The following is a 23,206-nucleotide window of genomic DNA, read 5'->3' on the forward strand; positions in this document are numbered from 1 at the left end:
ACACAATCCTCTCAACACCCCACTCCCCTCCCCCACCGCCATTTACCTATTTTCATTCAGAAATCATGGCTGGTAGCCATTTCTAGATAATCTCCGAAGTACCTCTCGGTCTACAAATCTTTACCTCCGGCATCTAACATTAGCACAAATTAGAGCAGATCTACTTCCTTCTCCCACCTCCTCCAATGCCAAGGTGTTGAGGAAAAATAACAGATAACAATATTTCACGTCACCAGCTACTTCAAAATCAGAACATAATTATTCCCACCCGTTCCCAATCTCTGACACAGTTGGATTCCGAACGATGTGACATCTCAGGGCTCATCTGGAAACGAGAATGATGTAGTTAAGGTCCAGGCTGATGGAAATCCCCACTGGAATTTTTGTGGATTATGCAGATTTTACTCTACTAACGAGACAGCCATTTCTGAAGTTTCAAAGAAAATATTTCTGAGGATACTTAACCAATTAAAAATAATGAGAAACTGTGATTTGGGACCTCTGGGGCTTGTGGTACGTCTGGTACGGTAAGGTATTTTTCGGCCAAGATGAAAAATGCAGGAAATGACTCAGTAGAATCATTACATTGTTGTAACTGGTTACTAGGGAATATTTGACACATTGACATCATAAAGGCTTCTCACCACTATTAATTTAACATTAAATCACTGACCACAGAAAATGCACTGAACGTTCATTTATGGGTGAGTTTCTTCATTTAGCAAAATGAAGAGGACTGAGTACAATCTCGAATATTTTAATGCCTATGTATTTACATTTTCGATGTTCACAAATTTAAATGGTTTGAAACTATCCCGAGCCCAATTAGGATGGGGTTTCTTCAGTTGTCTTGTGTCTCTGTATGCCTGACACCCGGCACGTAGTAAATGCTTGATAATTATTTGTCGAATGAACGATGACCCGTTCATAGGAGTTTTTCATTACTTTTACTTCCCGTAAACTTGGAATTTTTGAGCACATGAATCAGACCTATAGTAAGTATCTCTGCGGTGCTTTGTAAGCCTAATTTCCACATTTGCTACTATTCTGATAATAGGTCTTACAAGTAGAGTCCGGAAAGTATTAGAGGCAGAAGAGAAGGTGTCAGAAACACAATTATAACCAGACTATTGCTCAGGCCCACAGCAAACAGGAGAGCAGTTTCTTGAACCAGTACACGTCGGGCTTTGTTCTACATGCTAAGGATGCAATGGTGTATGAGGCATAAGCTTTGCGCCTTCAAGGAGTTTCTATCACAAAAGCAAGAGACAGACACATAAATAGAGAACTTCAGATCGTGTCGAATACTACTGACAAAACACAAAGGCTTGTATCATCAAGTGAGATTCACCAGAATCCGAGATCTTACCTAGTATCAAACTTCCAAGGACAGAGATTCACAAGGCACAGGTAAAACATGGGGCAGTTCAGGATGGCAGCATCATCTGCGAGATGCTTTCTTTCTTGCCACATTAGGACTCACTCTGGTCCAGATCTAAAACATAAGATCTCTAAGTGCTGTGGGTATTTGGAAGAAGAGCACCCCAGAGCAGGGGTGAGAGCAAGAACAAAGACCTTGAATAGAAGCATGTAGGACATAGTCGAAAACAGCAAGGAAGCCAGCATGTGACCAAGGGCAATGGCAGGAAGTGACAGACCTGATCCCTTAGGGCCTTGTAAGCTGTGCTAAGAAAAGTACTTTGGGGGGGCACCTGGGTGGCGCAGTCGGTTAAGCGTCCGACTTCAGCCAGGTCACGATCTCGCGGTCCGTGAGTTCGAGCCCCGCGTCAGGCTCTGGGCTGATGGCTCGGAGCCTGGAGCCTGTTTCCGATTCTGTGTCTCCCTCTCTCTCTGCCCCTCCCCCGTTCATGCTCTGTCTCTCTCTGTCCCAAAAATAAATTCAAAAACGTTGAAGAAAAAAAAATTTGTTTTTAAAAAAAGAAAAGTACTTTGGACTTTTTTCCTAAGTGACCTGGGGACCTCAGAAGAGGGGTTCTGAGCAGAGGAGTGGAGCACTCTGACTGACCTAACCTTGTTCACATCATCCTTCTTGACTGTAGTGTGAAGAGTAGACAGCAGGGGACCAAGCGCGGGAGCAGAGAGTTCAAAGGCCGCCATGGTTGTTCAGGGAGATTGGGACAGTGGCTTGGACCAAGGTGATGGGTATAGAAGTGGTAAGAAGGGGTCAGTGTATCATCTGAAGGCAGAATTTGTTGGTACAGTGTAAGGTGGATCTTTGTAAAGTCTAATTTCAAAAAAAAACCAAACCTTTAAAGTCTAATTTCACAATCTCTGTTTTCTACCTTGTGAGTTTCGTCCAGCTGCATTCATTATAATTGCTAATATCCTTATCTTGTGCTTTCTATGCACCCTGATTTTTCTATGCTTCTTTTTTAGTTATTTTCCACATTCTTTGGACTGACTGAAACGCCCTTGAATTCGTTTATCCTCTTTATCAATTGGGAAGTGATACGTTCAACTTCTATTCTTTTTGTAGTTACCTTTAATATTTAAACACGCTTCCTTAACACAATCTAAAGTGTGTATTATATCATACATGCTATAATTGCTCAGTGTTCTAATTCTCACATTTAGCAAACCTCTTTTTCAAAGATTATTTAAGGATATCTCATTTAGATTTATTTTCATTTTCTCTGGATTATTACTGCTGCTTTCTGCTGAATGACTAATCAAATATCAGTGGAAGTCTGGGTTAAGAAGGCAGAGTGCACACACGCATGTAACTTCAGTCCCTCTCGAACCTCGTTAAAATTGCAGTAAAGGAATATATTTTTTAAACAATCACAAACCTTAGACAGGTAGACTAGGAGAGCATACAACAGCAATAAAATTTTGGAAGCTGGAAAGCAGATGGACGAGTAACCATGACCTAACAGACCCAGAAAACTGAACTCCAGCAGTAGGCCAAGAATTCTCAAAGAGCGGAGTTAAGGCAGAAGATTTTGGTATGAGAATCCTGGGCTCACCTCGCATCCCATGGATACAAATTGGTAACACCCACGTCAGTTGTATATAATCCAGAAAATGACTCAAACACTGGCAGCACAGATTCTCCACAGCTAAATGTAGAAAAAAGGCTACATCAAAGAAGGGAGGAAGGGGCAGAGATACAGCTGGGAGCCTAACAGACATGCAGGACTGTCCGAGACTGTCCAGGGGAGGGAGGGATGCTGGAGACACAGAGAGGGAAGAGGAGAAGACCCCATGCCACCTGCCCAGGCACAAGGGACTCACACAGGGAAGACAACCCCTCCCCCACCCCCACCCGACCCCCCAACAATATCTGGCTTTGAAAGCCAGAGAGGCCTAACTTCGAAAGTTCTTACAATCAGTGGGACTTAATACCTGGAACTTTAAAAATCAGCAGGCTTGGCTCTAGGAGAGCCAGAGGGCAAGAGGAAGCTGGGTCTTCCCCCTTAAGGAGACACCACAACAAACAGCTCCTCTGACATACACCATAGAAGCAGCAGTTTGAAAAACACAGGGGTACACGGGAGGGAGATTTTTTTTTTTTAATTCCAGTACAGTCGACATACAATGTTATATTAGTTTCAGGTGTACAATATAGCGATTCAACAGTTCTATATGTCACTCAGTGCTCATCATGATAAATGTACTCTTAATCTCCATTATCTATTTCACCCATTCCCCCCCCCCCCCCACCTCCTCTCTGGTAACCACCTCTTTGTTCTCTATAGTTAAGACTCTTTTTTGGTCTGTCTCTTTTTTTCTTTGTTCTTCTGTTTTGTTTCTTAAATTCCACATCAGAGTGAAATCATGTGGTATTTATTTGTATTTCTCCGATTGACCTATTTCACTTAGCATTATATTCTCTAGATACATCCATGTTGTTGCAAATGGCAAGATTACATTCTTTTTATGGCTGAGTAGTATTCCATTATATACATACCACAGCTTCTTTATCCATTTATCTATCAATGGACACTTGGGTTGTTGCCATAATTTGGCTATTGTTAAGTAATGCTGCAATAAACATAGAGGTGCATATGCCTTTTTGAATAAATGTTTTCATATTCTTTGGCTAAATACCCAGTAGTGGAATTAATGGATCATATGGTAGTTTTATTTTTAATTTTTTGAGGAACCTCCGTACTGTTCTCCCCTGTGATTGCACCAGCTTGCATTCCCACCAACAGTGAACGAGGGTTTCTTCTCCACATCCTCACCAAACTTGTTGTTTCTTTTGTTTTTGATTTTAGCTATCCTGACATGTGTGAGGTGATATCTCATTGTTTGGATTTGCATTTCCTTGATAGTAATACAATAATCCAGTTTAAAAATGGGCAGCAGACATGAACAGACATTTTTCCAAAGAAGACATCCAGAAGGTCAACAGACACATCAAAGAAATGAAAATGGAATATTCTCAAAATATCTGTTAAATCCATCTGCTCCGATGTGTCATTCAAAGTCACTGTCTCCTTATTGATTTCTGTTTGGATGATCTGTCCATTGATGTAAACAGTGCATTAAAGTCCCCTACTATTGTTGTATTACCATTGATTAGTTCCTTTCTGTTAGTAGCTGCTTTATGTATTTGGGTGCTTCCATGTTGGTGCGTAAATATTTACAATTGTTAGACCTTCTTGTTGGATTGTCTCCTTTATGATTATATGGTGTCCTTCTTTGTCCCTTGTTACAGTCTTTGTTTTAAAGTCGATTTTGTCCTTTATATAACTATTGCTACCCTGGCTTTCTTTTCACTTCCATTTGCGTGATAAATGTTTTTCCCTTTCCTTTAAATCTGCAGGTGTCTTTAGGTCTGAAATGGGTCACTTGTAGACAGCATATAGATAAGTCATGTTTTTTTACCCATTCCTTCACCCTATGTCTTTTGATTGGGGCATTTAGTCCATTTACGTTCAAAGTAATTATTGATAGGTATGTATTTATTGCCATTTTGTTACTTGTTTTCTGGTTGTTTTTGTAGTTCATCTCTGTTCCTTTCTTCTCTCATGGTTTGCTGGCTTTCTTTAGTGATATACTTAGATTTCTTTCTCTTTATTTTTTGCATATCTATTACAGGTTTTTGATTTGTGGTTGCCATTAGTATTATATATAGCAGTCTATATTAAGTTGATGGTCACTTAAGTTTGAACCCATTCTTCACTCTTCTCCCCCCACTCCACATTTTATGCATATGGTGTCATACCTTACATCTTTTATTTTGTGAATCGCTTGACTGACTTTTACAGATACATTTAATGTTACTGCTTTTGTGCTTCCTACCTTTCTTATTCCTACTTATGGTCTTCCCTTTCCACTCAAAAAGTCCCTTTTAAATTTCTTATCAGGCTGACTTAATGGACATGAATTTCTTTAACTTTTGTTTGTCTGGGAAACTCTTAATCTCTTCTTCTATTCTGAATGAGAGCATTGCTGAATAGAGTATTCTTGGCTGCAGAATTTTTTTTCTTTCAGCACTTTGGATATATCATGACACTCCCTTCCGGCCTGCAAAGTTTCTGCTGAAAAATCAGCTAATAACCTTATGAGGTTTCCCCTGTATGTTACTGCATTCTTTTCTCTTGCTGCTTTTAAATTTTTATCTTGATCACTACTTTTTGCCATCTTAATTACTATGTATTTTGGTATGGACATCTTTGGGTTGACTTTGTTGGGGGTTCTCTATGGTTCCTGGATCTGGATTTCTCTTTCCTTCTCTAGATTCAGGAAGTTTTCAGCTATTATTTCTTCAAATAAATTTTCTATTCCTTTTTCTCTCTCCTCCTTCTGGGATCCCTACAATGTCAATGTTACTACACTTGATGGTGTCACTGAGTTCACTTAGTCTATTTTCATTTTGCATTTGTCCTTCTCTCTCCTGTTCAGCTTGATTGCTGTCCATTACTCTGTCCTACAGGTCACAGATCCATTCTTCTGTTTTCTCTAGTCTACTATCCTCTCTTGTGGGTGTATTTTTCATTTCATTCATTGAGTTATTCGTCCCTGATTGGTTCTTTTTTATGTTTTCTATCTCTTCCTTGAGGGTCTCACTGAGGTCCTCCACTCTTTCTTCAAGTTCAGTGAGTATCGTTATGATTTTTATTTTTTTATTTTATTTTATTCAATTTGATTCGATTCGATTTTATTTTATTTATTTAGAGAGAGAGAGAGCATGTGCAAGCAGGGGAGGGGCAGAGAGAAGGAGAAAGAGAGAATCCCAAGCAGTGGGATTCACACACTAACAGTGTGGAGCCTGATGCAGGGCGCAAACTCGTGACCTGAGCCAAAACCAAGAGTCAGATGCGTAAGTGACTGAGCCACCCAGGCACCCCCTGATTGGGCAAATCCTTTTAATATTAAGATAATCATTGTTTATTGTGTTTGTTTGTTTTTTTGTGTGGTTCATGCTTTTTATGTCTTATCTAAGAAATGTTTGGCTAACCCAATATCACAGGGTTTTCTCTCTTCTTCTAGCAATGTATAGTTTTAGCTCATCTATTCAGGTCTATGATCCACTTCAAGTTAACCTTTGTATGGAGTAAAAAGAGTGACAAACTTTGTGTTCTTTCTATTCAGATACCCATTTGCTCCTGCACTATTTATTGAAGTGATCATCCTTTCTTCATGGAATTACTTTGGCACCTTTGTCAGAGATGTATAGTTCTATTTCTGGATCCTCTGGTTTGTCCCATTGGTCTATATGTCTTTCAGTCCACAAATATCACACTGTCATGATTACTGTAGTTTTGCAGTGAATCTTGCAATCAGGTAGTGAAAGTCCACCCACCCTTGCCCTACACTTTCTAAATTATTTTGTTTATTCTAGGTCCTTTGCTTTTCCATTCAAATTTCAGAATCAACTTATAAATGTCTTTAAAAACAAAAGCCTGCTATGATTTTGAACACATACTGAATTCATCAAAGAACTGCCATCTTAACGATGTTGTTTTGCAATCCATGAACATGTATATGTATCCTTTTAAATCTTAGTTAATTTCTCTTTATAGTGTTTGCTGTTTTTAGTGTATAAGTCTTGCCTATATTTTGTTAGATGTATTGACTCTTCTATTCTAATGCTTTTTTAAATGGAGTTGTTTACTTGATTTCATTTTTCTTACCATTGATTTCTAATTATACAATTATGGGAATGCAAGCTGGTGTAGCCTCTCTGGAAAACAGTATGGAGCTTCCTAAAAAAATTAAAAATAGAAGTACCCTATGACCCAGCAATTGCACTACTACGCATTTATCCACAGGATACAGGTGTGCTGTTTCGAAGGGACACATGCACCCCCATGTTTATAGCAGCACTATCGACAACAGCCAAAGTATAGAAAGAGCCCAAATGTCCATCGATGGATGAATGGATAAGGAAGAGGTGGTATATATATATAATGGAGTATTACTCGGCAATCAAAAAGAATGAAATCTTGCCATTTGCAACTACGTGGATGGAACTGGAGGGTATTAAGCTAAGTGAAATTAGTCAGAGAAAGGCAAATATCATATGACTTCACTCATATGAGGACTTTAAGAGACAAAATAGATGAACATAAGGGAAGGGAAACAAAAATAATATAAAAACAGGGAGGGGGATAAAACATAAGAGACTCTTAAATATGGAAAACAGAGAGAGGGTTACTGGAGGGGTTGTGGGAGGGGGGAATGGGCTAAATGGGTAAGGGGCATTAAGGAATCTACTCCTGAAATCATTGTTGCACTATATGCTAACTAATTTGGATGTAAATTTAAAAAAAATAAAATAAAATAAATAAAGAAGACATCTGGAAAAAAAAAGAAATACAATTAATTTTTCATGTTGACCATGTAGCTTATGATCTGGCTAAAGTCACACATTCTAGTGGCTTTTTGGTAACTCTCTTAGGATTTTCTCCATGAAAAATCATGTTGTCTGACATAGAAATAGTTTCACTTCTATTATTTTTATAATAATATTAAATATACTATATTAAATATTATAAAAATATATAAATATAGAAAATAATATAAATATAAAATAGTCTTTTATTATTTCTTCTTACCTTGTTGCACTAGCTAGGACTTCAAGTACAATGATGAATAGGAGTGATAAACACAGGCATCCATGCCTTGTTCACGATTTTAGGTAGAAAACACTGAGTGTCATCTTAGCCTTGAGTTTTCACAGCTGCCCTTGGCCAGATTGACAAGTTTCCTTTTATTCTTAGTTTGCTGAGTATTGTTATCTTCAGTGGGTATCGAATTTTTTCAAATGCTTTTTATATATTTATTGAAATGATCATATGATTTATCGACTTTGTTCTCTTAACGTAGTAGATTACATTGATTCATGTTAAGCCAACCTTAAATTCCTGAGATAAACTCCACCTGCTCATGATGTATTATCCTTTATACGATATTGTTGAAATTGACTTGGTAAAATCATAGTAAGGACTTTTTACATCTATGTTAACAAGATCTGTAGTTTTCCTTTTTTTTTGTAATACAATTGTCTGGTTTGAATATCACAGTAATACTAGCCTGGAAAGTGTTACCTCCTGTAATGTTTTCAGAAAGAATTTTGAGTAGAATTGGTACTATTTCTTCCATAAATGTTTGAAAAAAAATTCACTAGAGAAGCCATCTGAACTTCTAGTTTTCTTTATGGGAAAGTTTTTAATTATAAATTTAATTTTCATAACTGATAGGGGGCTACCCAAATTCTCCGCTTTTTCTTGGGTCAGTGTTGGTCATTTGTGTCTCTTGGTGAGCATGTCAATTTCATCTAAGTTGCTGCATTTAGTGGCATAAGGCTGTCTCTTATTAACGTTTTCAAATGCCTGAAGGATAATGAAAAACCCTCCTTTAATCTAGATGTTGGTAATTTGTCTTGATTGTCTGAGCTACAAGTTTATCAGTTTTATTTGAAAAGACTAGTATTTTGCGTTCAGGGATTTTCTCTGTCCATTTTCTAGTACACGGATTTCTGCTCTTCACAATTTTTCTCCTTCTCTATATATTGGGTTTATGTTGCTCTTCTTTTCCTAGCTTCCTAAGATGAGAATTTAGATCATTAATTTTAGGTCTTTTTACTTTTCCAATGTGAACATTTAGAGTTGTAAACTGGCCTCCAAGCACTACTTTCCCTGAATCCCACAACGTTTGACGTGTTGCATTTTCATCAACGTTCAGGGCAAAATGCTTTCTCACTCCCCTTGTGATTTCTTCTTTGATTCATGAATCGTTTTAGAAGTATGTTGCTTCATTTCAAATATTTGAGGACTTCCTAGTTATCTTATTCTCAATTGATCTCTGGCTTCATTCCATTTTTTAAATCAGAGAACATATCCTGTATGATTTCGATTTTTTAAAATGTACTGAGGTTTGTTTTATGGTCCAGCACTTAATACATCCTATTGAACATTCCATGGCCACTTGGAAAGAACATGTATTGTAGGTGTAGTGTCCTATAAATATCAGTTAGGCCAGAGTGGTTAATGGTGGTGTTGAGATTATCTCCATCTTTGCTGATATTTTATGTAGTTGCTCTATCAATTACTTGAGAAGCTTGTTAAAATCTCCATCTATGGAACACAGACATTTATGATTTTTAATACCTTCCTGACGAATTGACCTTTTAGAAAAAATCACTGTACAGTGTAATAATCTTATCAACATAGGTGTTATTTTCCAAACATCTCGTAGTTCTCCCTTCTAATTACTTTAAATTCTCCACAATTCCACTTGAGTTTGAACTTTGAAGGCTGTAGACCTCTCCACGCCCTTCCCGCTGGTATTGAGAGGCCACCATGTCCCCCCCAACCCCCACCCCCGGCCCCAGCTCTCACACAGAAGAGCCTGGAAGCCTCTAACTCCATAGTAAAGGAAGAATGGTTTAATAACCTGTATGTCAATAAAATTTATATTAACCCTTCTTACGGCTGTTGGGTTTTGTGATATTCCAAGCGGGTACAGATTATTTGGGGCAAGTTGCTAATTGTAGAATATGAAGTAGAGGGATCAATGCTGAGTGATTTTTAAATGATCTATTTCAAGAGAGACATTAGCTCTCCTATCGCTCCTCAGGAAGTGAGGGGCTGAGAGTATGTATCTACACTGAAATTTAAGTAAATGGCAGCTAGAGAACTGAACATAGATTTTGTTGCGGGTTTTTGTTTGTTTTTGAGAGAGAGAGGAAGGGAGGGAGGGAGGGACAAGCGGGGGGAGGGGAAGAGCGAGAGGGAGAACCCCACGCAGGCTCCACGCCTAGCATGCAGCCTAATGCAGGGCTCGATCTGAAGACCATGAGATCATGACCTGAGCCAAAGTCAAGAGGCAGATGCTTAACCAACTGAGCCACCCAGGTGCCCTTCGATGTGTAGAATTTTAGAGCATTGTCACATGATTGTATTTTTTTACATTATTGCATTTTAAAGCAAATGAAGCAGATATAGTTTAGTTTCTGAAACCATTACAGAGCATTTATCAATACAACATTCATCCATCCTTATTCACCTACTATTTGGAGCTTTGTTTTTTTTTTTTAATGTATTTGATACCTACAAATATCTATGTGCTTTTTTTTCCCCCTCACTTATTTGGGAAACTTCAAAAAGGGTAGTCACACCCAAAGCTTCTTAAGCATCTTGCTATAATTTAATCTGAACAAACTGTTGCGCACAAATACAGAAAAACATATGTAGGGCTTAGATAGCATATTGCTATAATTCTTAAGCTTCTTAAGCATCTTGCTATAATTTAATCTGAACAAACTGTTGCACACAAATACAGAAAAACATATGTAGGGCTTAGATCGCACAGTGATCCCTCTTGGTCCAACTGTTCGAAACGTGTAATTTTCAAAGGCTGTGTCAATGTACCTAAGCAAAGGACAAATACAAAAGAAAATGCTGGGGCCTGAGCATCTACTGTGATTAACTGTGAAACCCACGGGGTCATTTCGGTAGAGAGCCACCTACAGAGCAAGCCAACCCAAATATACACTGAGTGCCCACCAGGGAACAGCTGATTCCTTGCAGCGATCAGAATGAATCCTCATAAAGACACTTGGCTATTGTTGCGTTCTTTTCGCAGATGTGGGACCAGGCTTGGAAAGAGGACGCTGCTCAGCCAAGGCCACACAGCTGTAAGTGGTAGCTCTGGGGTTTGCAAGTAGACTTCCTGACACTATTCGTGGTGTCTGTTCCACTTTGCCAGAAAAACTTACAGATCAAGAGTTGGCAAACTTTCCCTGGAAAGGGCCCGACAGTAAATATTTTAAGCTCTGCAAACCATATGGTCTCTGTCGCGAGGACTGAACCTCCACTCTTGCAGTGAGAAAACAGCCACAGACAATATGTAAATAAACGAGTTTAGCTGTGTCCCGATAAAACTTCATTTACAATAAGAGGAGGTGGGCTGGATTTGGCCCAGGGGTTGGGATTGGCGGACCCCCGCTACAGATTGAAACGTACAAACCAACCATCAAGGAATCAGGCTCTAAAGGTTCCGCTTTTCTGTCTTTCCAGGGCCATTTTTCATTACCGCTGTGCTTACTCTACTGAATTGTACGCAATCATTACGATTTCACTGTAAATTCATCCTCCAGTCCCTCTCTGCTCCACAATGCCAACTTTCCTTTCCCTAGCACAGATTCTCGCTTTGTCGATAAACACTGTCAAGCAGCGATCAACACCTTATTTTTAAAAATGAGTACCCACTTGGGAAAAATAAGTTGTTTTTTTTTTTTCCTCTGAGTAAATAGTTTCACCGGGTCCCCAAATGGAAAACCAGCGTAAAGATTTTGTGCTGTACTGAATATTTTTAAATGCTAATGAAAAACTGGTACTGCCCTTTAGTTACCAAGATGCCAAGAGATGGGTATCAGAGTTACCTTCCTGATCTTCCGTTCCTTAACTTTATATAGTGCGTTAGGATTCAAATGCGTTATTTCATTTGTCTTTGAAGTACCGATTATCATGGACAAACTGAAAGGGATGCGCCCGGGGCCGGTGCTGTGCTGGGCACATGAAATAAGGAAATCAACAAAATCACGCTTCCTTGCCTGTCTCCTGTTTCCTCCTACCTGGAGACCCACACACCCACAAAAGCAGTTCTGGAAAGGTTCTTCTCGTGGTGGGGGCCCAGGGAGCTCGGTTCCCCGCAGGCCCCTGCTTTGTTGGACTGAAAGCTGCATGTGGAAGTTAGAGCAGATCCTTTGCTGGAAAACCAAACAGGGCAGGAAGCTCTCTGGTCTTGGGCCACTCACCACTGCTTTACGGGATAACTCTCTCCAGGGACTCATCTACACGGTTGCAAATAACCATTTTTCAAATTCTTAGACTCTTTGGTCAATGTCAAGTTAGTTCTTATTATTGTGTTTACTACTTGCTCGGAAAGTTGGTTTTATTTCCCCCAAATAAATATAAATTTCTTCCAGTCTCTGTTTCCACTTCTATCCCCTCTGAAGTGACATTATTCAGTATATTTACCTTTCCAGTGCCAATATCCTCTCTGCATATAGTCAGTCCCCTGTGTCTGTCTGCTGGCCTTTCTTCAACTAAGTTTAAAGAGTATAAATAAGGGGCGCCTGGGGGGCTCAGTTGGTTAAGCATCTGACTTCGGCTCAGGTCATGATCTCCCAGTTTGTGGGTTTGAGCCTCGAGTCAGGCTCTGCGCTGACGGCTCGGAGCCTGGAGCCTGCTTCAGATTCTGTGTGTGTCTCTCTCTCTGCCCCTGCCCGCTTGTGCATGTGCACTCTCTCTCTCTCCGTCTCAAAAATAAATAAATAAACATTAAAAAAAAAAGTGTATAAACAATATAAAGTGGGCTCCTCACTTGAGCCATCATGTTACTCAGTCAAAGCCATTTGTTCCAGATCTGCTATTAATTTGTTCAGACCCTGTTGGCTGGCTGATCCGTAAAGCTGCCCGAATGTTTCCACCAAGCACCCTCATTAGTTTAGAACACGCTTAGCTGCAGGGAAGGGTTTTTAGGCACCAGGAATGGACGAAGCAGGGAGCCCGCGGCACGCAGCCTTGCCCCAGGTCTGCTTACCTCCGCGATCAGGTCATGGAGCTCTCCTTCGCTCGGGCAGCACCCTAGCGACCTGATAATTGTTCCGATCTCTCTGCGGAAAAAGTGGTCAACAGTTTTAGAACATAAACTTTGGAAAGCAAGCGCTGTGCTTCTCTAAACAAGGTCAGGGCAGATGTAGCACCGAGGTCACTCAATTAAGTTCTACCTCGTGACGACAGCAGATACTTTTCCGGGGGAAGGAAAAGGCAGACAAATGAACCAAAGGGAGAAGAAAGAAGTGTTTGCGTGGATTAGCCCGAGCCCAAATCAGAACATTCTAGAAAATGAAAACAGGGGAGGGGGCAAGAAAAAGAAGTGTCAGGCACTCACTAGCTGATTTTAAGTTAATTAGCTGTTTCAAACCTCAGTTTCTGCATCTGTAAAATGGGGACAATAATATCTCGCTCAGAGGTTTGTGTTAAAGTCCACATTAGTGGCAAAATACTGAAAAGCGTGGCCCCTAGTGTCAGATTGTCAGGGTTCAGATCTGAGCTCTATCACGTGCTAGGCTGCACAGGTTAATCTCTGGGTTTAGAAGCCTACCTGGTGGTTAAAACCTAGTGACTTCGTGCAAATACTTAGAAAGGGGCGGGGAACACCCTAAGAGTAAAATAATACGAACTATCATAATATAAAGCATAGTTCTTGCTTTATACTATGCAAGATTTATTGAATAGCATACACTCAATAAATATTAGTTATGTCCCTGCCCTCCCCATAATGATGTAATTCAATTCAGCAAATAACCTAAGAAAAGTATAAATTTTATTCGGTACTCCCTAGATGTGAAGAGAGGGGATTTAGAATAGATTATTAAAGATTTCCACTTAAAATTATTAAAATTAAAGATGCAATATTTGAATGTTAACTTAATTTCACAAATATGCACTTGAATAGAATTTTTAAATATTTATTTATTTATTTTGAGAAGGAGAGTGAGAGAGGGAGAGCGTGAGCAAGGAGAGGGACAGAGGCAGGGAGAGACAATCCCAAGCAGGCTCCGAGCTGTCAGCACAGAGCCTGATGTGGGGCTCAATCCCAGGACACTGGGATCATGACCTGAGCCCAAATCAAGAGTCAGATGCTTAACCAACTGAGCCACCTAGGCACCCCACTTGACTAGAATATTTAATTTTTTTTACCATTCTGGGTAATAATGGTGTTATACTTACTCCCTATTTTACTGAGAAAACTTTTTTTTTAAGTTTATTTATTTATTTAGAGAGAGAGGGAGGGAGGGAGAGAGGGAGGGGCAGAGAATCCCAAGCAGGCTCCACTGTCAGTGGAGAGCCCCATGCGGTCATTAGATCATGACCTGAGCCAAAACCACGAGTTGGATGTTTAACCGACTGAGTCCCCCAGACGCCCTGTGAAAACATTAAAAAAATTTTTTTTAATGTTTTTATTTATTTTTGAGATGGAGAGAGACAGAACATGAGCAGGGGAGGGGCAGAGAGAGAAGGAAACCCAGAATCTGAAGCAGGCTCCAGGCTCTGAGCTGTCAGCACAGAGCCTGACGTGGGGCTTGAACTCACGGACCGTGAGGTCGTGACCTGAGCTGAAGTCGGACGCTCAACTGACTGAGCCACCCTGGCACCCCTGAGAAAACAGTTTAAATTAGAATGTTAGGCTTCTTCACTTACAGAGGCTGCGGGATGAGCAGCGAGGGAAAATCAAAAGTCTTTAACTGCGGAAGACGGGATTCTTAATTTTCATTTACTGATTTTCCTTTGTAACAAACACGGCCCACTATACACGCCACGTCTTCCTGTGGACTACGTTTCACACCGGCCGGAGTACCTCAGTCTGTAAACTTCTGCATTGCTTTTCCCGCCCAGGTCCCTCGTGAAGGCAGGATCTAAACATGATGGTGTGCATAGAAACTGAAGCATTTTACAAGACTATACTTTCGAGAAGTCCCTAAAGATGTGCCGTGAATCTGGCTAACACCGAACTAGTAAACATATCGTTGTAACATCAGACTGGCTGCTGTATACATTAGACCAAAGAGAGGCAGGGACAAAAACATGATTTGGTAAGTATTCACAGATTTAGCCCTTCCATAACCTTCCGGGCCTTTTGCTATGTGCATCAGGAAACCGAAACTCCAGGGGCGCCTGGGTGGCTCAGTTGGTTGAGCATCTGACTTCAGCTCAGGTCATGATCTCGTGGTTTGTGAGTTCGAGCCCCGCGTCGGGCTCTGTGCTGACAGCTCAGAGCCTGAAGCCTACTTCAGATTCTGTCTCCCTCTCTCTCTGCCCTTCCCCCACTTATGCTCTGTCTCTGAAATAAACATTAAAAAAAAAATTAAAAATACATAAATAAATAAAACATTAAAAAGAAAGAAAAGAAAAGAAAACTGAAGAAACTCCAGAATCAGAGGGACCTGAAGAAAAGCTGGTTACCCTACACCAGAGGCAGGGGTGGGGGTAGGGGGTGGAGAGGGGACCTGGAACCGCCTGCGGGCAGGCGTGTAGGACAGCGGCCCTTTCGTCCGTCTGGCTACTGAGCACTGCGCAGGTGGCTAGCCCAAACAAAAACAGGCTGTAAGTGTAAAATACAGATTTCAAAAACTGAGCACACACACAAAAAAATGTAAAATATCTCATCGATCACTTTTAAATTGACACATGTTGAAATGACAATATTTTAGACATATTGGGTTGACTAACACTTATTACTAAAATTAATTTCACCTGTTTCTCTTTTGCCTTTTGTTTCCTTGTGGCTACTAGAACATTTTAAATTATCAGTCCAATACTCCCTATTTCTGGAAACGGCTAGGAAGAGCCATCATCACGAGTCAGACGTTGAGAGGTACACAGAAAGAGAGAGAGAATCACCTTGCGCCGTGTCAGCAAGGTAATTGTTCTCCCTCGTGCCTCTCTGAGAAACGTTAACCAGGTGTTTGTTTGTTTGTTTTTTAATTTTTTAATTTATTTTTTGAGTCTGTCTGCAGAGAGCCCGAGCGGGGCTCGAACTCACGAACCGTGAGACCATGACCTGAGCCAAAATCAAGAGTCAGACGCTTAACCGAGTGAGCCCCCCCAGGTGCCCCTGAACCAGGTTGCAACGAGCCCTTGGTCGCTACCAGCCCCCACGACACAGGAAGGGCTGACTATTAGGTGGCGGGCCAGGCGGCATCCAGCCCCAGACACGACGCACAGGAGGGCCTGAGCGGGAGGAAGGTGTGGGCCGGAGACACAGCTCTGGCAGCGAAGCCGTGGGCTCTGACGGGAGTGTGCTGGCAGGAAGACACCAGCCAGGGGTCCAGGAGGAACTCTCTAGAGGGCCCGCGCTGACCCAGCGGTACGAGGAAGAGGCCCGCGTTAGCCACGGAGGAGAGGAGCCAGAGGGGAGGCGCGAACTCCGCACAGGGTCGCGTCCAGGGAGCTGAGGAAAGACGTGGGGAAAGCGAGCCTCATCTCAGTGTCCCATGCTGCGGAGAGCATGGGTTGAGGGAAGGAAGATCAGTTGTGATATTTGAGGAGGGAAGGCGCCGTCGAAATCAGACTGCACGGCGTCCAGGAGGATGGGTCCGGGGAGCGAAGGGGAGGAAGTGATGTCTGGGGAGGGGGGCAGAGGCGTGGGGCCAGGGAAGATTCTGTAAGAAACGTAAGACCGGAGGGAGGTGGGCACTCACGAACGCGGATGGGCAGGGGCCAGCGCGGAGAGGGCTGGAGAGACCAGGGCTCGCGAGGGGGTGCTCCTGGGGAGGTGGGAGCACTCAGGGGGCACACGGCTGGCCCGGGGCCCGCCACCCGCAGGCTCCGTGTCAGAAGGGCAGGTCCTTCCTTCCCGCCTGGAAAGGTCTTCTCTACCCCTCTGGCTCCCCTTTGAAGAACCGATCACCATGTCTCCTCCTCTGAGTGAATCCAGCCAGGACGACCCACTTTGCCCACGGAAAACAGCTCGTCTGATGCCCTCCAGCCATGCAGGCGCTACTTTTCTCCGGCCCTGAAGCACGGAGCCTGACTCCGCTAAGGGGAAAGGGCAAAGCTTCTCGGGCCGATGAGTCCACAGCGGCCTGAAGAACAATACAACTCAAGAACTCACCCCGAAGCCCTACAAACTGGCCCGCGAGCTGTGGGCAGCGGCGAATTCACCGAGCATTCGTGCTCCTTTGCTGCCGTCAACCAGTCAGACCTGCCGTTTCCTGTCCTGGATTCTGGGCCCCTGAACCTTCCATCCTGCCTGCTCTATTAATCCCTAACCCTGAGCAACTCCCCGGTTTCCTTCCTCTACTCCTGCAAAGCACTGCGGGAAGAAAAGACCTAACACAAAGATCACGGGCTGCTGCAGATTCACGCCGTCCAACATCCAGCGTCCCGCATGCTGCCTAACCCCCTTGCTTTCGCTTCCTGCTGCTTCCCTAGCAAACTGCCCCCCGAACAGCTATTCTGAATCATCTCCAGCCTCACGCTCAAAACCACAGGTACGCCCAATCTCAGCGGAAGACCCCACAGGCCTGTCACCTGCGTCCCCCCCCATGCGAACCGGGCACTGCTGACCCGCCGACTGCCCGCTCGGCCAGCCCAGGCCGCACAGCTACGCGCCGCAGCCTGGGTAGAGGCAGCTCACGGCTCTGAAGGCGGCAGAGTCCAAGGCTCTGTCAGACTCCGGGCCTGGTGAGAACCCTGCTTCCGGCTTGTGCATGACCGCCTTTCTCCGTATCCTCCCATGGCCGACAGCGAGCGAGCTCTGGGTCTCCCTCTTCTTTCAAGGGCCCCAATCCATCGCGGGGACCCCACCCCCGTGACCTCATCTAGACTTAATCACTTCCCAAAGGCCCACCACCTCCAAACACCATCACGTTGGTGGGGGGGGGGGGGGCAAGGCTCCATCATATGAATTCGGGAGGGACACACAACCGATGGTGGGCGCCCCCACTACAGGCCTGGCCCCTATACCGCCTTCCAAGTGTGTACAAGCCTCCCCTCCTCTCCCTCTCAGCCTCCGAGGAACTAAAAGTGCCCTTCCTTAATAAAGCTCACCCCTCTCCATTTTCCTGAGTTCCAGGCTGGGCTCCTTTTTTTCCCCCCAGCAAGTATACACATTATTCAGTGCTTATCTCGGTGTGCGTAGTCTTAACCCCGTCGGTCTCGGCTCTTTTTCTGGACACACTTGCCTCCCGCTCAACATCTTCATTCAGCCCTTTACTAGTGGCTTCCTCTTTTGCCCTGAGATATTCACGTAACTTCCCTCTCTTAAGACACTTCTAACAGGTGCCTTACCGCCTCCAACTACTCTCCCTCCGCTTCCTTTGCTAGCACAGCCCTTGTTCTAAGTCGCTCATCTTGGGGGCGCCTGGGTGGCTCAGTGGGTTAAGCATCTGACTCTGTTTTCGGCTCAGGTCGCCATCTCACGGTTTGTGAGCGGGAGCCCCGCATCGGGTTCTGCACTGACAGTGTGGAGCCTGCTTGGGATTCTCTCTCCCTCCCTCCCTCCCTCTGCTTCTCCCTTGCTCTCCCGCACACTCTCTCTCTCTGTCTCTTTTAAAATATATAAATAAACCTTACAATGAATGAATCAGTCATCTTGTAGCTGTCAGGACACCACCCACCATTCACTGTGGACCTGCCGGCCTAGCTCTTGGCCACATGCTCAGTCTGTCCTGTCTTAGCCTCTCCACCCCTCTCTTCCTCCCATGGTCCCTCAACTGCCCCCTGCCTGGACCCCTGGTTGCAGGATGACCTCACTGTTCAAAGTGTTACAGGGGCCTAAGAGAAGAAACCCACCACTCGGATCCGGGCAGAGAGAAGCCTGCCACTTGGATCTGGACAGAGAAAGGCCCACGGCTCAATCGGGGACAGGAGAGAGGCCCGCCGCTCAGATCTGGACAGGAGAGAGGCCCGCCGCTCAGATCTGGCCGGAGAGAGGCCCACCGGTCATCACAGTACCGGCACCTGCAAGGAGAGAGGGACAGAAAGCCCGTGCAGGGCGGCAGCAGTGGGGGACTGGAGTGGCAAGCAAGGGGAACACAGGGTTAAGGTGGCCGCTCTGGAGAGGCACGCGCAGCTTCTGGCCAGAAGCTGAATTCAGTGCAGCCGCCGGTCCCGCGGTCCCCACGGACGCCTTGACCCCCCCGCGACAGTCCCATGGGGTGTGCGCCTTGTCCTCTCCATTTCACAGACCAGGAGATCATCCCGAGATGATCCCGATGTTCAATAACTTACCAGGGCCACAAATAGCTGCGCATTCTAGCCGCCCCCCGCCCCCCCAGAGCAGGGGGCCGGGGCTGCGGGCCCAACCAGGGGGCAGGACAGCGACACAGGAGACTGACCAGCCTTCCGGCTGGGAGCCGTCACCTCCTCTGGGACTTGGAGAAGGAGACCCCGCAGCCCACTCCCTCCCCTCCACCACCTGCGGGCTGCAAGGGGAGTGGTAACCGCGCACAGGGTTTCACCAGCGGGCCGGGCTCTGTTGTCAACTGCTCTAAATCCTCTTACCCGCTTCCTCCCCACGGCAGCCCTGCGAGGACGACCCACCAAAACCAGGCCACAGAAAGATTGGGTAACCTCCCCAGCACCCTGGGAAGTAGTGGCTGGGATCCCGACACACACAGGCTGGAATCCACACGCCTCAGCCCTGCACACCGCCACCTCTCATAAACCTGATCCAGTATGTCACGAGACGGAGGGAACCTGGGGACTGTGACAAGGCGCCTCCAAAGAAGAGTGGAGGTTCCATCCCACGGGAACCTTGAAGACAGATCCAGGGTGCCAAACAGACGACCCAAGGGACAGAGTTGGCCCTCAGATAAGGTTTTGCTCAGCGCAGTGTTGGTTCATAACATCCGTGTCTTCAGGAGTGCCCCAGACTGTGTCCCTCGCACATGCACATCACAGGCCTGGTCCCTTGGGAACCAGGGTCTATCACTCCTGGAAAATAGCAATTTTGTACGGTAGGAATTTACCTGCAAGAAGCGGGGGAATGAGCCAGTGACCTCTGAAAGTTTTCTCCCCAGGGGCTCTGATTCTAAGATTATACTTACACACACACACACACACACACACACACACACACACACATACACACCGGTGGCTTATGTAAGTGAATATTCTTGCTCTTAGAAGATACACACTGGAGGATTTCAGGGGAAAGGTCACAGCGTCTACAGCTCACTCTCAAATAGTCCAGCAAAATAAAATAATAAAACGTATAAATACGTAGATCGTGTAAATGTAGTGTGTGTGTACATCATGAAAGAGAGGGAACACAGGCAAAAGCAAATGCGCCAGAATGTTAATAATTGGTGCATCTAGGGGACCGTACACAAGAATTCCTTCCATGCGCCACTCTTACTATTTGTCTAGACGTGTGAAATTTTTTAAATAAAAAGTGTTCGTGAAAGAAAATAATAACAAGAAGTGGGTGCCTGGCTGGCTCAGTCGGAGCATTCCACTCTTGATCTTGGGTCGTGAGTTCGAGCCCCACGTCGGGCATGGAGATTAGTAAAAAGTAAACTTAAAAAGGAAACACAAGATAAGGACCTTTCATTCTCAGGCAGGAAAACCAAAGTAGTAAGAAATAACAACAGAAATCCTGCCTCATATAAACTATCTGCAAAACAATTTACTTTTTTGTGTTATACTATATTTATCATGTTTGGCTTAAGAAGTTGATTATTGGGACGCCTGGGCGGCTCAGTCGGTTAAGCGTCTAACTCTTGATCTTGGCTCAGGTCACGATCTCACGTTCATGAGATCAAGCCCCATGTCAGGTTCTGTGCTGACAGCGCAGAGCCTGCTTGGGATTGTCTCTCTTTCTGCTCTTCCCCTGCTTGCATTCTTTCCTCTCTCTCTCTCTCAAAATAAATAAATAATTTTTTAAAAAGTTGATCACTAACGATGTCTTAGTTTACAAGAAAATACATTAGTGACAACATTCTTCAATTTCACAACAAAATCAGTTACAATATTCTTAACTCAGTACTTAAGCATTTAAAAAAAAACCTGGGGGCACCTGCCTGGCTCACTTCATAGAGCATGTGACTCGTGATCTCAGGGTTGCGTTCAAGCCCCATGCTGGGTGTACAGATTACTTTAAAATGGAAAACCCGATAGACTCCACCAAAAGTCTACTAGAACTGATACATGAATTTAGCAAAGTCTCAGGATACAAAATCAATGTACAGAAATCAGTTGCATTCTTATACACTCATAATGAAGCAACAGAAAGACAAATAAAGAAACTGATCCCATTCACAATTGCACCAGGAAGCATAAAATACCTAGGAATAAACCTAACCAAAGATGTAACAGATCTGTATGCTGAAAACCATAGAAAGCTTATGAAGGAAATTGAAGAAGATACAAAGAAATGGCAAAACATTCCATGCTCATTGATTGGAAGAATAGATCTTGTTAAAATGTCAATACTACCCAAAGCTATCTACACATTCAACGCAATCCCAATCAATTGCACCAGCATTCTTCTCGAAGCTAGAACAAGCAATCCTAAAATTCCTATGGAACCACAAAAGACCCCAAAGTAATAATATTGAAGAAGAAAACCAAAGCGGGAGGTATCACAATCCCAGACTTTAGCCTCTACTACAAAGCTGTCATCATCAAGACAGCATGGTATTGGCACAAAAACAGACACATAGACCAATGGAATAGAATAGAGACTCCAGAATTGGACCCACAAAAGTATGGCCAACTAATCTCTGACAAAGCAGGAAAGAATATCCAATAGAAAAAAGACAGTCTCGTTAACAAATGGTGCTGGGAGAACTGGACAGCAACATGCAGAAGGATGAAACTAGACCACTTTCTTATGCCGTTCACAAAAATAAACTCAAAATGGATAAAGGACCTCAATGTGAGACAGGAAACCATCAAAACCCTAGAGGAGAAAGCAGGGAAAAACCTCTCTGACCTCAGCTGCAGCAATTTCTTACATGACACATCTCCAAAGGCAAGGGAATTAAAAGCAAAAATGAACTATTGGGACCTCATGAAGATAAAAAGCTTCTGCACTGCAAAGGAAACAAGCAACAAAACTAAAAGGCAACCAATGGAATGGGAAAAGATATTTGCAAATGACATATCAGACAAAGGGCTAGTATCCAAAATCTATAAAGAACTCATCAAACTCCACACCCGAAAAACAATCCAGTGAAGAAATGGGCAGAAAACATGAATAGACACTTCTCTAAAGAAGACATCCAGATGGCCAACAGGCACATGAAAAGATGCTCAACGTCGCTCCTCATCAGGGAAATACAAATCAAAACCACACTCAGATACCACCTCACACCAGTCAGGGTGGCTAAAATGAACAAATCAGGAGACTACAGATGCTGGCGAGGATGCGGAGAAACGGGAACCCTCTTGCACTGCTGGTGGGAATGCAAGCTGGTGCAACCACTCTGGAAAACAGTGTGGAGGTTCCTCAAAAAATTAAAAATAGATCTACCCTATGACCCAGCAATAGCACTGCTAGGAATTTACCCAAGGGATACAGGAGTACCGATGCATAGGGGGCACTTGTACCCCAATGTTTATAGCAGCACTTTCAACAACAGCCAAAGTATGGAAAGAGCCTAAATGTCCATCAGCTGACGAATGGGTAAAGAAATTGTGGTTTATATACACAATGGAATACTATGTGGCGATGAGAAAGAATGAAATATGGCCTTTTGTAGCAACGTGGATGGAACTGGAGAGTGTTATGCTAAGTGAAATAAGTCCTACAGAGAAAGACAGATACCGTATGTTTTCACTCTTATGTGGATCCTGAGAAACTTAACAGAAACCTATGGGGGAGGGGAAGGAAAAAAAAAAAGAGGTTAGAGAGGGAGGGAACCAAACCATAAGACACTCTTAAAAACTGAGAACAAACTGAGGGTTGATGGGGGGTGGGAAGGAGGGGAGGGTGGGTGATGGGTAGTGAGGAGGACACCTTTTGGGATGAGCACTGGGTGTTGTATGGAAACCAATTTGACAATAAACTTCATATATTGAAAAAAAAAAAACAACTGAGAACAAGCTGAGGGTTGATGGGGGGTGGGAGGGAAAGGAGGGTCGGTGATGGGTATTGAGGAGGGCACCTGTTGGGATGAGCACTGGGTGTTGTATGGAAACCAATTTGACAATAAATTTCATATTAAAAAAATCAAATCAAATCAAAATCAAAATCAAATCAAAAACTTGGC

General features: G+C 43.7%; 1 protein-coding gene and 1 long non-coding RNA gene across 2 annotated transcripts in view; one reads left to right on the top strand and one right to left on the bottom strand.

Moving 5' to 3' along the window:
* DRC8 (dynein regulatory complex subunit 8) overlaps positions 1–23,206 on the bottom strand; it is a 130,341-nt gene that overhangs the window by 13,525 nt on the left and 93,610 nt on the right. Inside the window, exon 3 of the mRNA XM_078441057.2 lies at positions 13,024–13,096. Coding sequence (XP_078297183.1) covers positions 13,024–13,096 — 73 coding nt within the window. The remainder of the gene's footprint in view (positions 1–13,023; positions 13,097–23,206) is intronic.
* On the top strand, positions 629–19,704 carry LOC132685936 (uncharacterized). The gene is made up of 5 exons (XR_013553183.2): positions 629–704; positions 11,062–11,113; positions 14,883–15,079; positions 15,780–15,906; positions 19,514–19,704. It is a non-coding gene; the product is annotated as an uncharacterized LOC132685936 (long non-coding RNA).

The sequence above is a fragment of the Panthera onca genome, chromosome F1 (assembly GCF_046562875.1).
Source record: "Panthera onca isolate mPanOnc1 chromosome F1, mPanOnc1 haplotype 2, whole genome shotgun sequence".
Taxonomy (NCBI): domain Eukaryota; kingdom Metazoa; phylum Chordata; class Mammalia; order Carnivora; family Felidae; genus Panthera; species Panthera onca.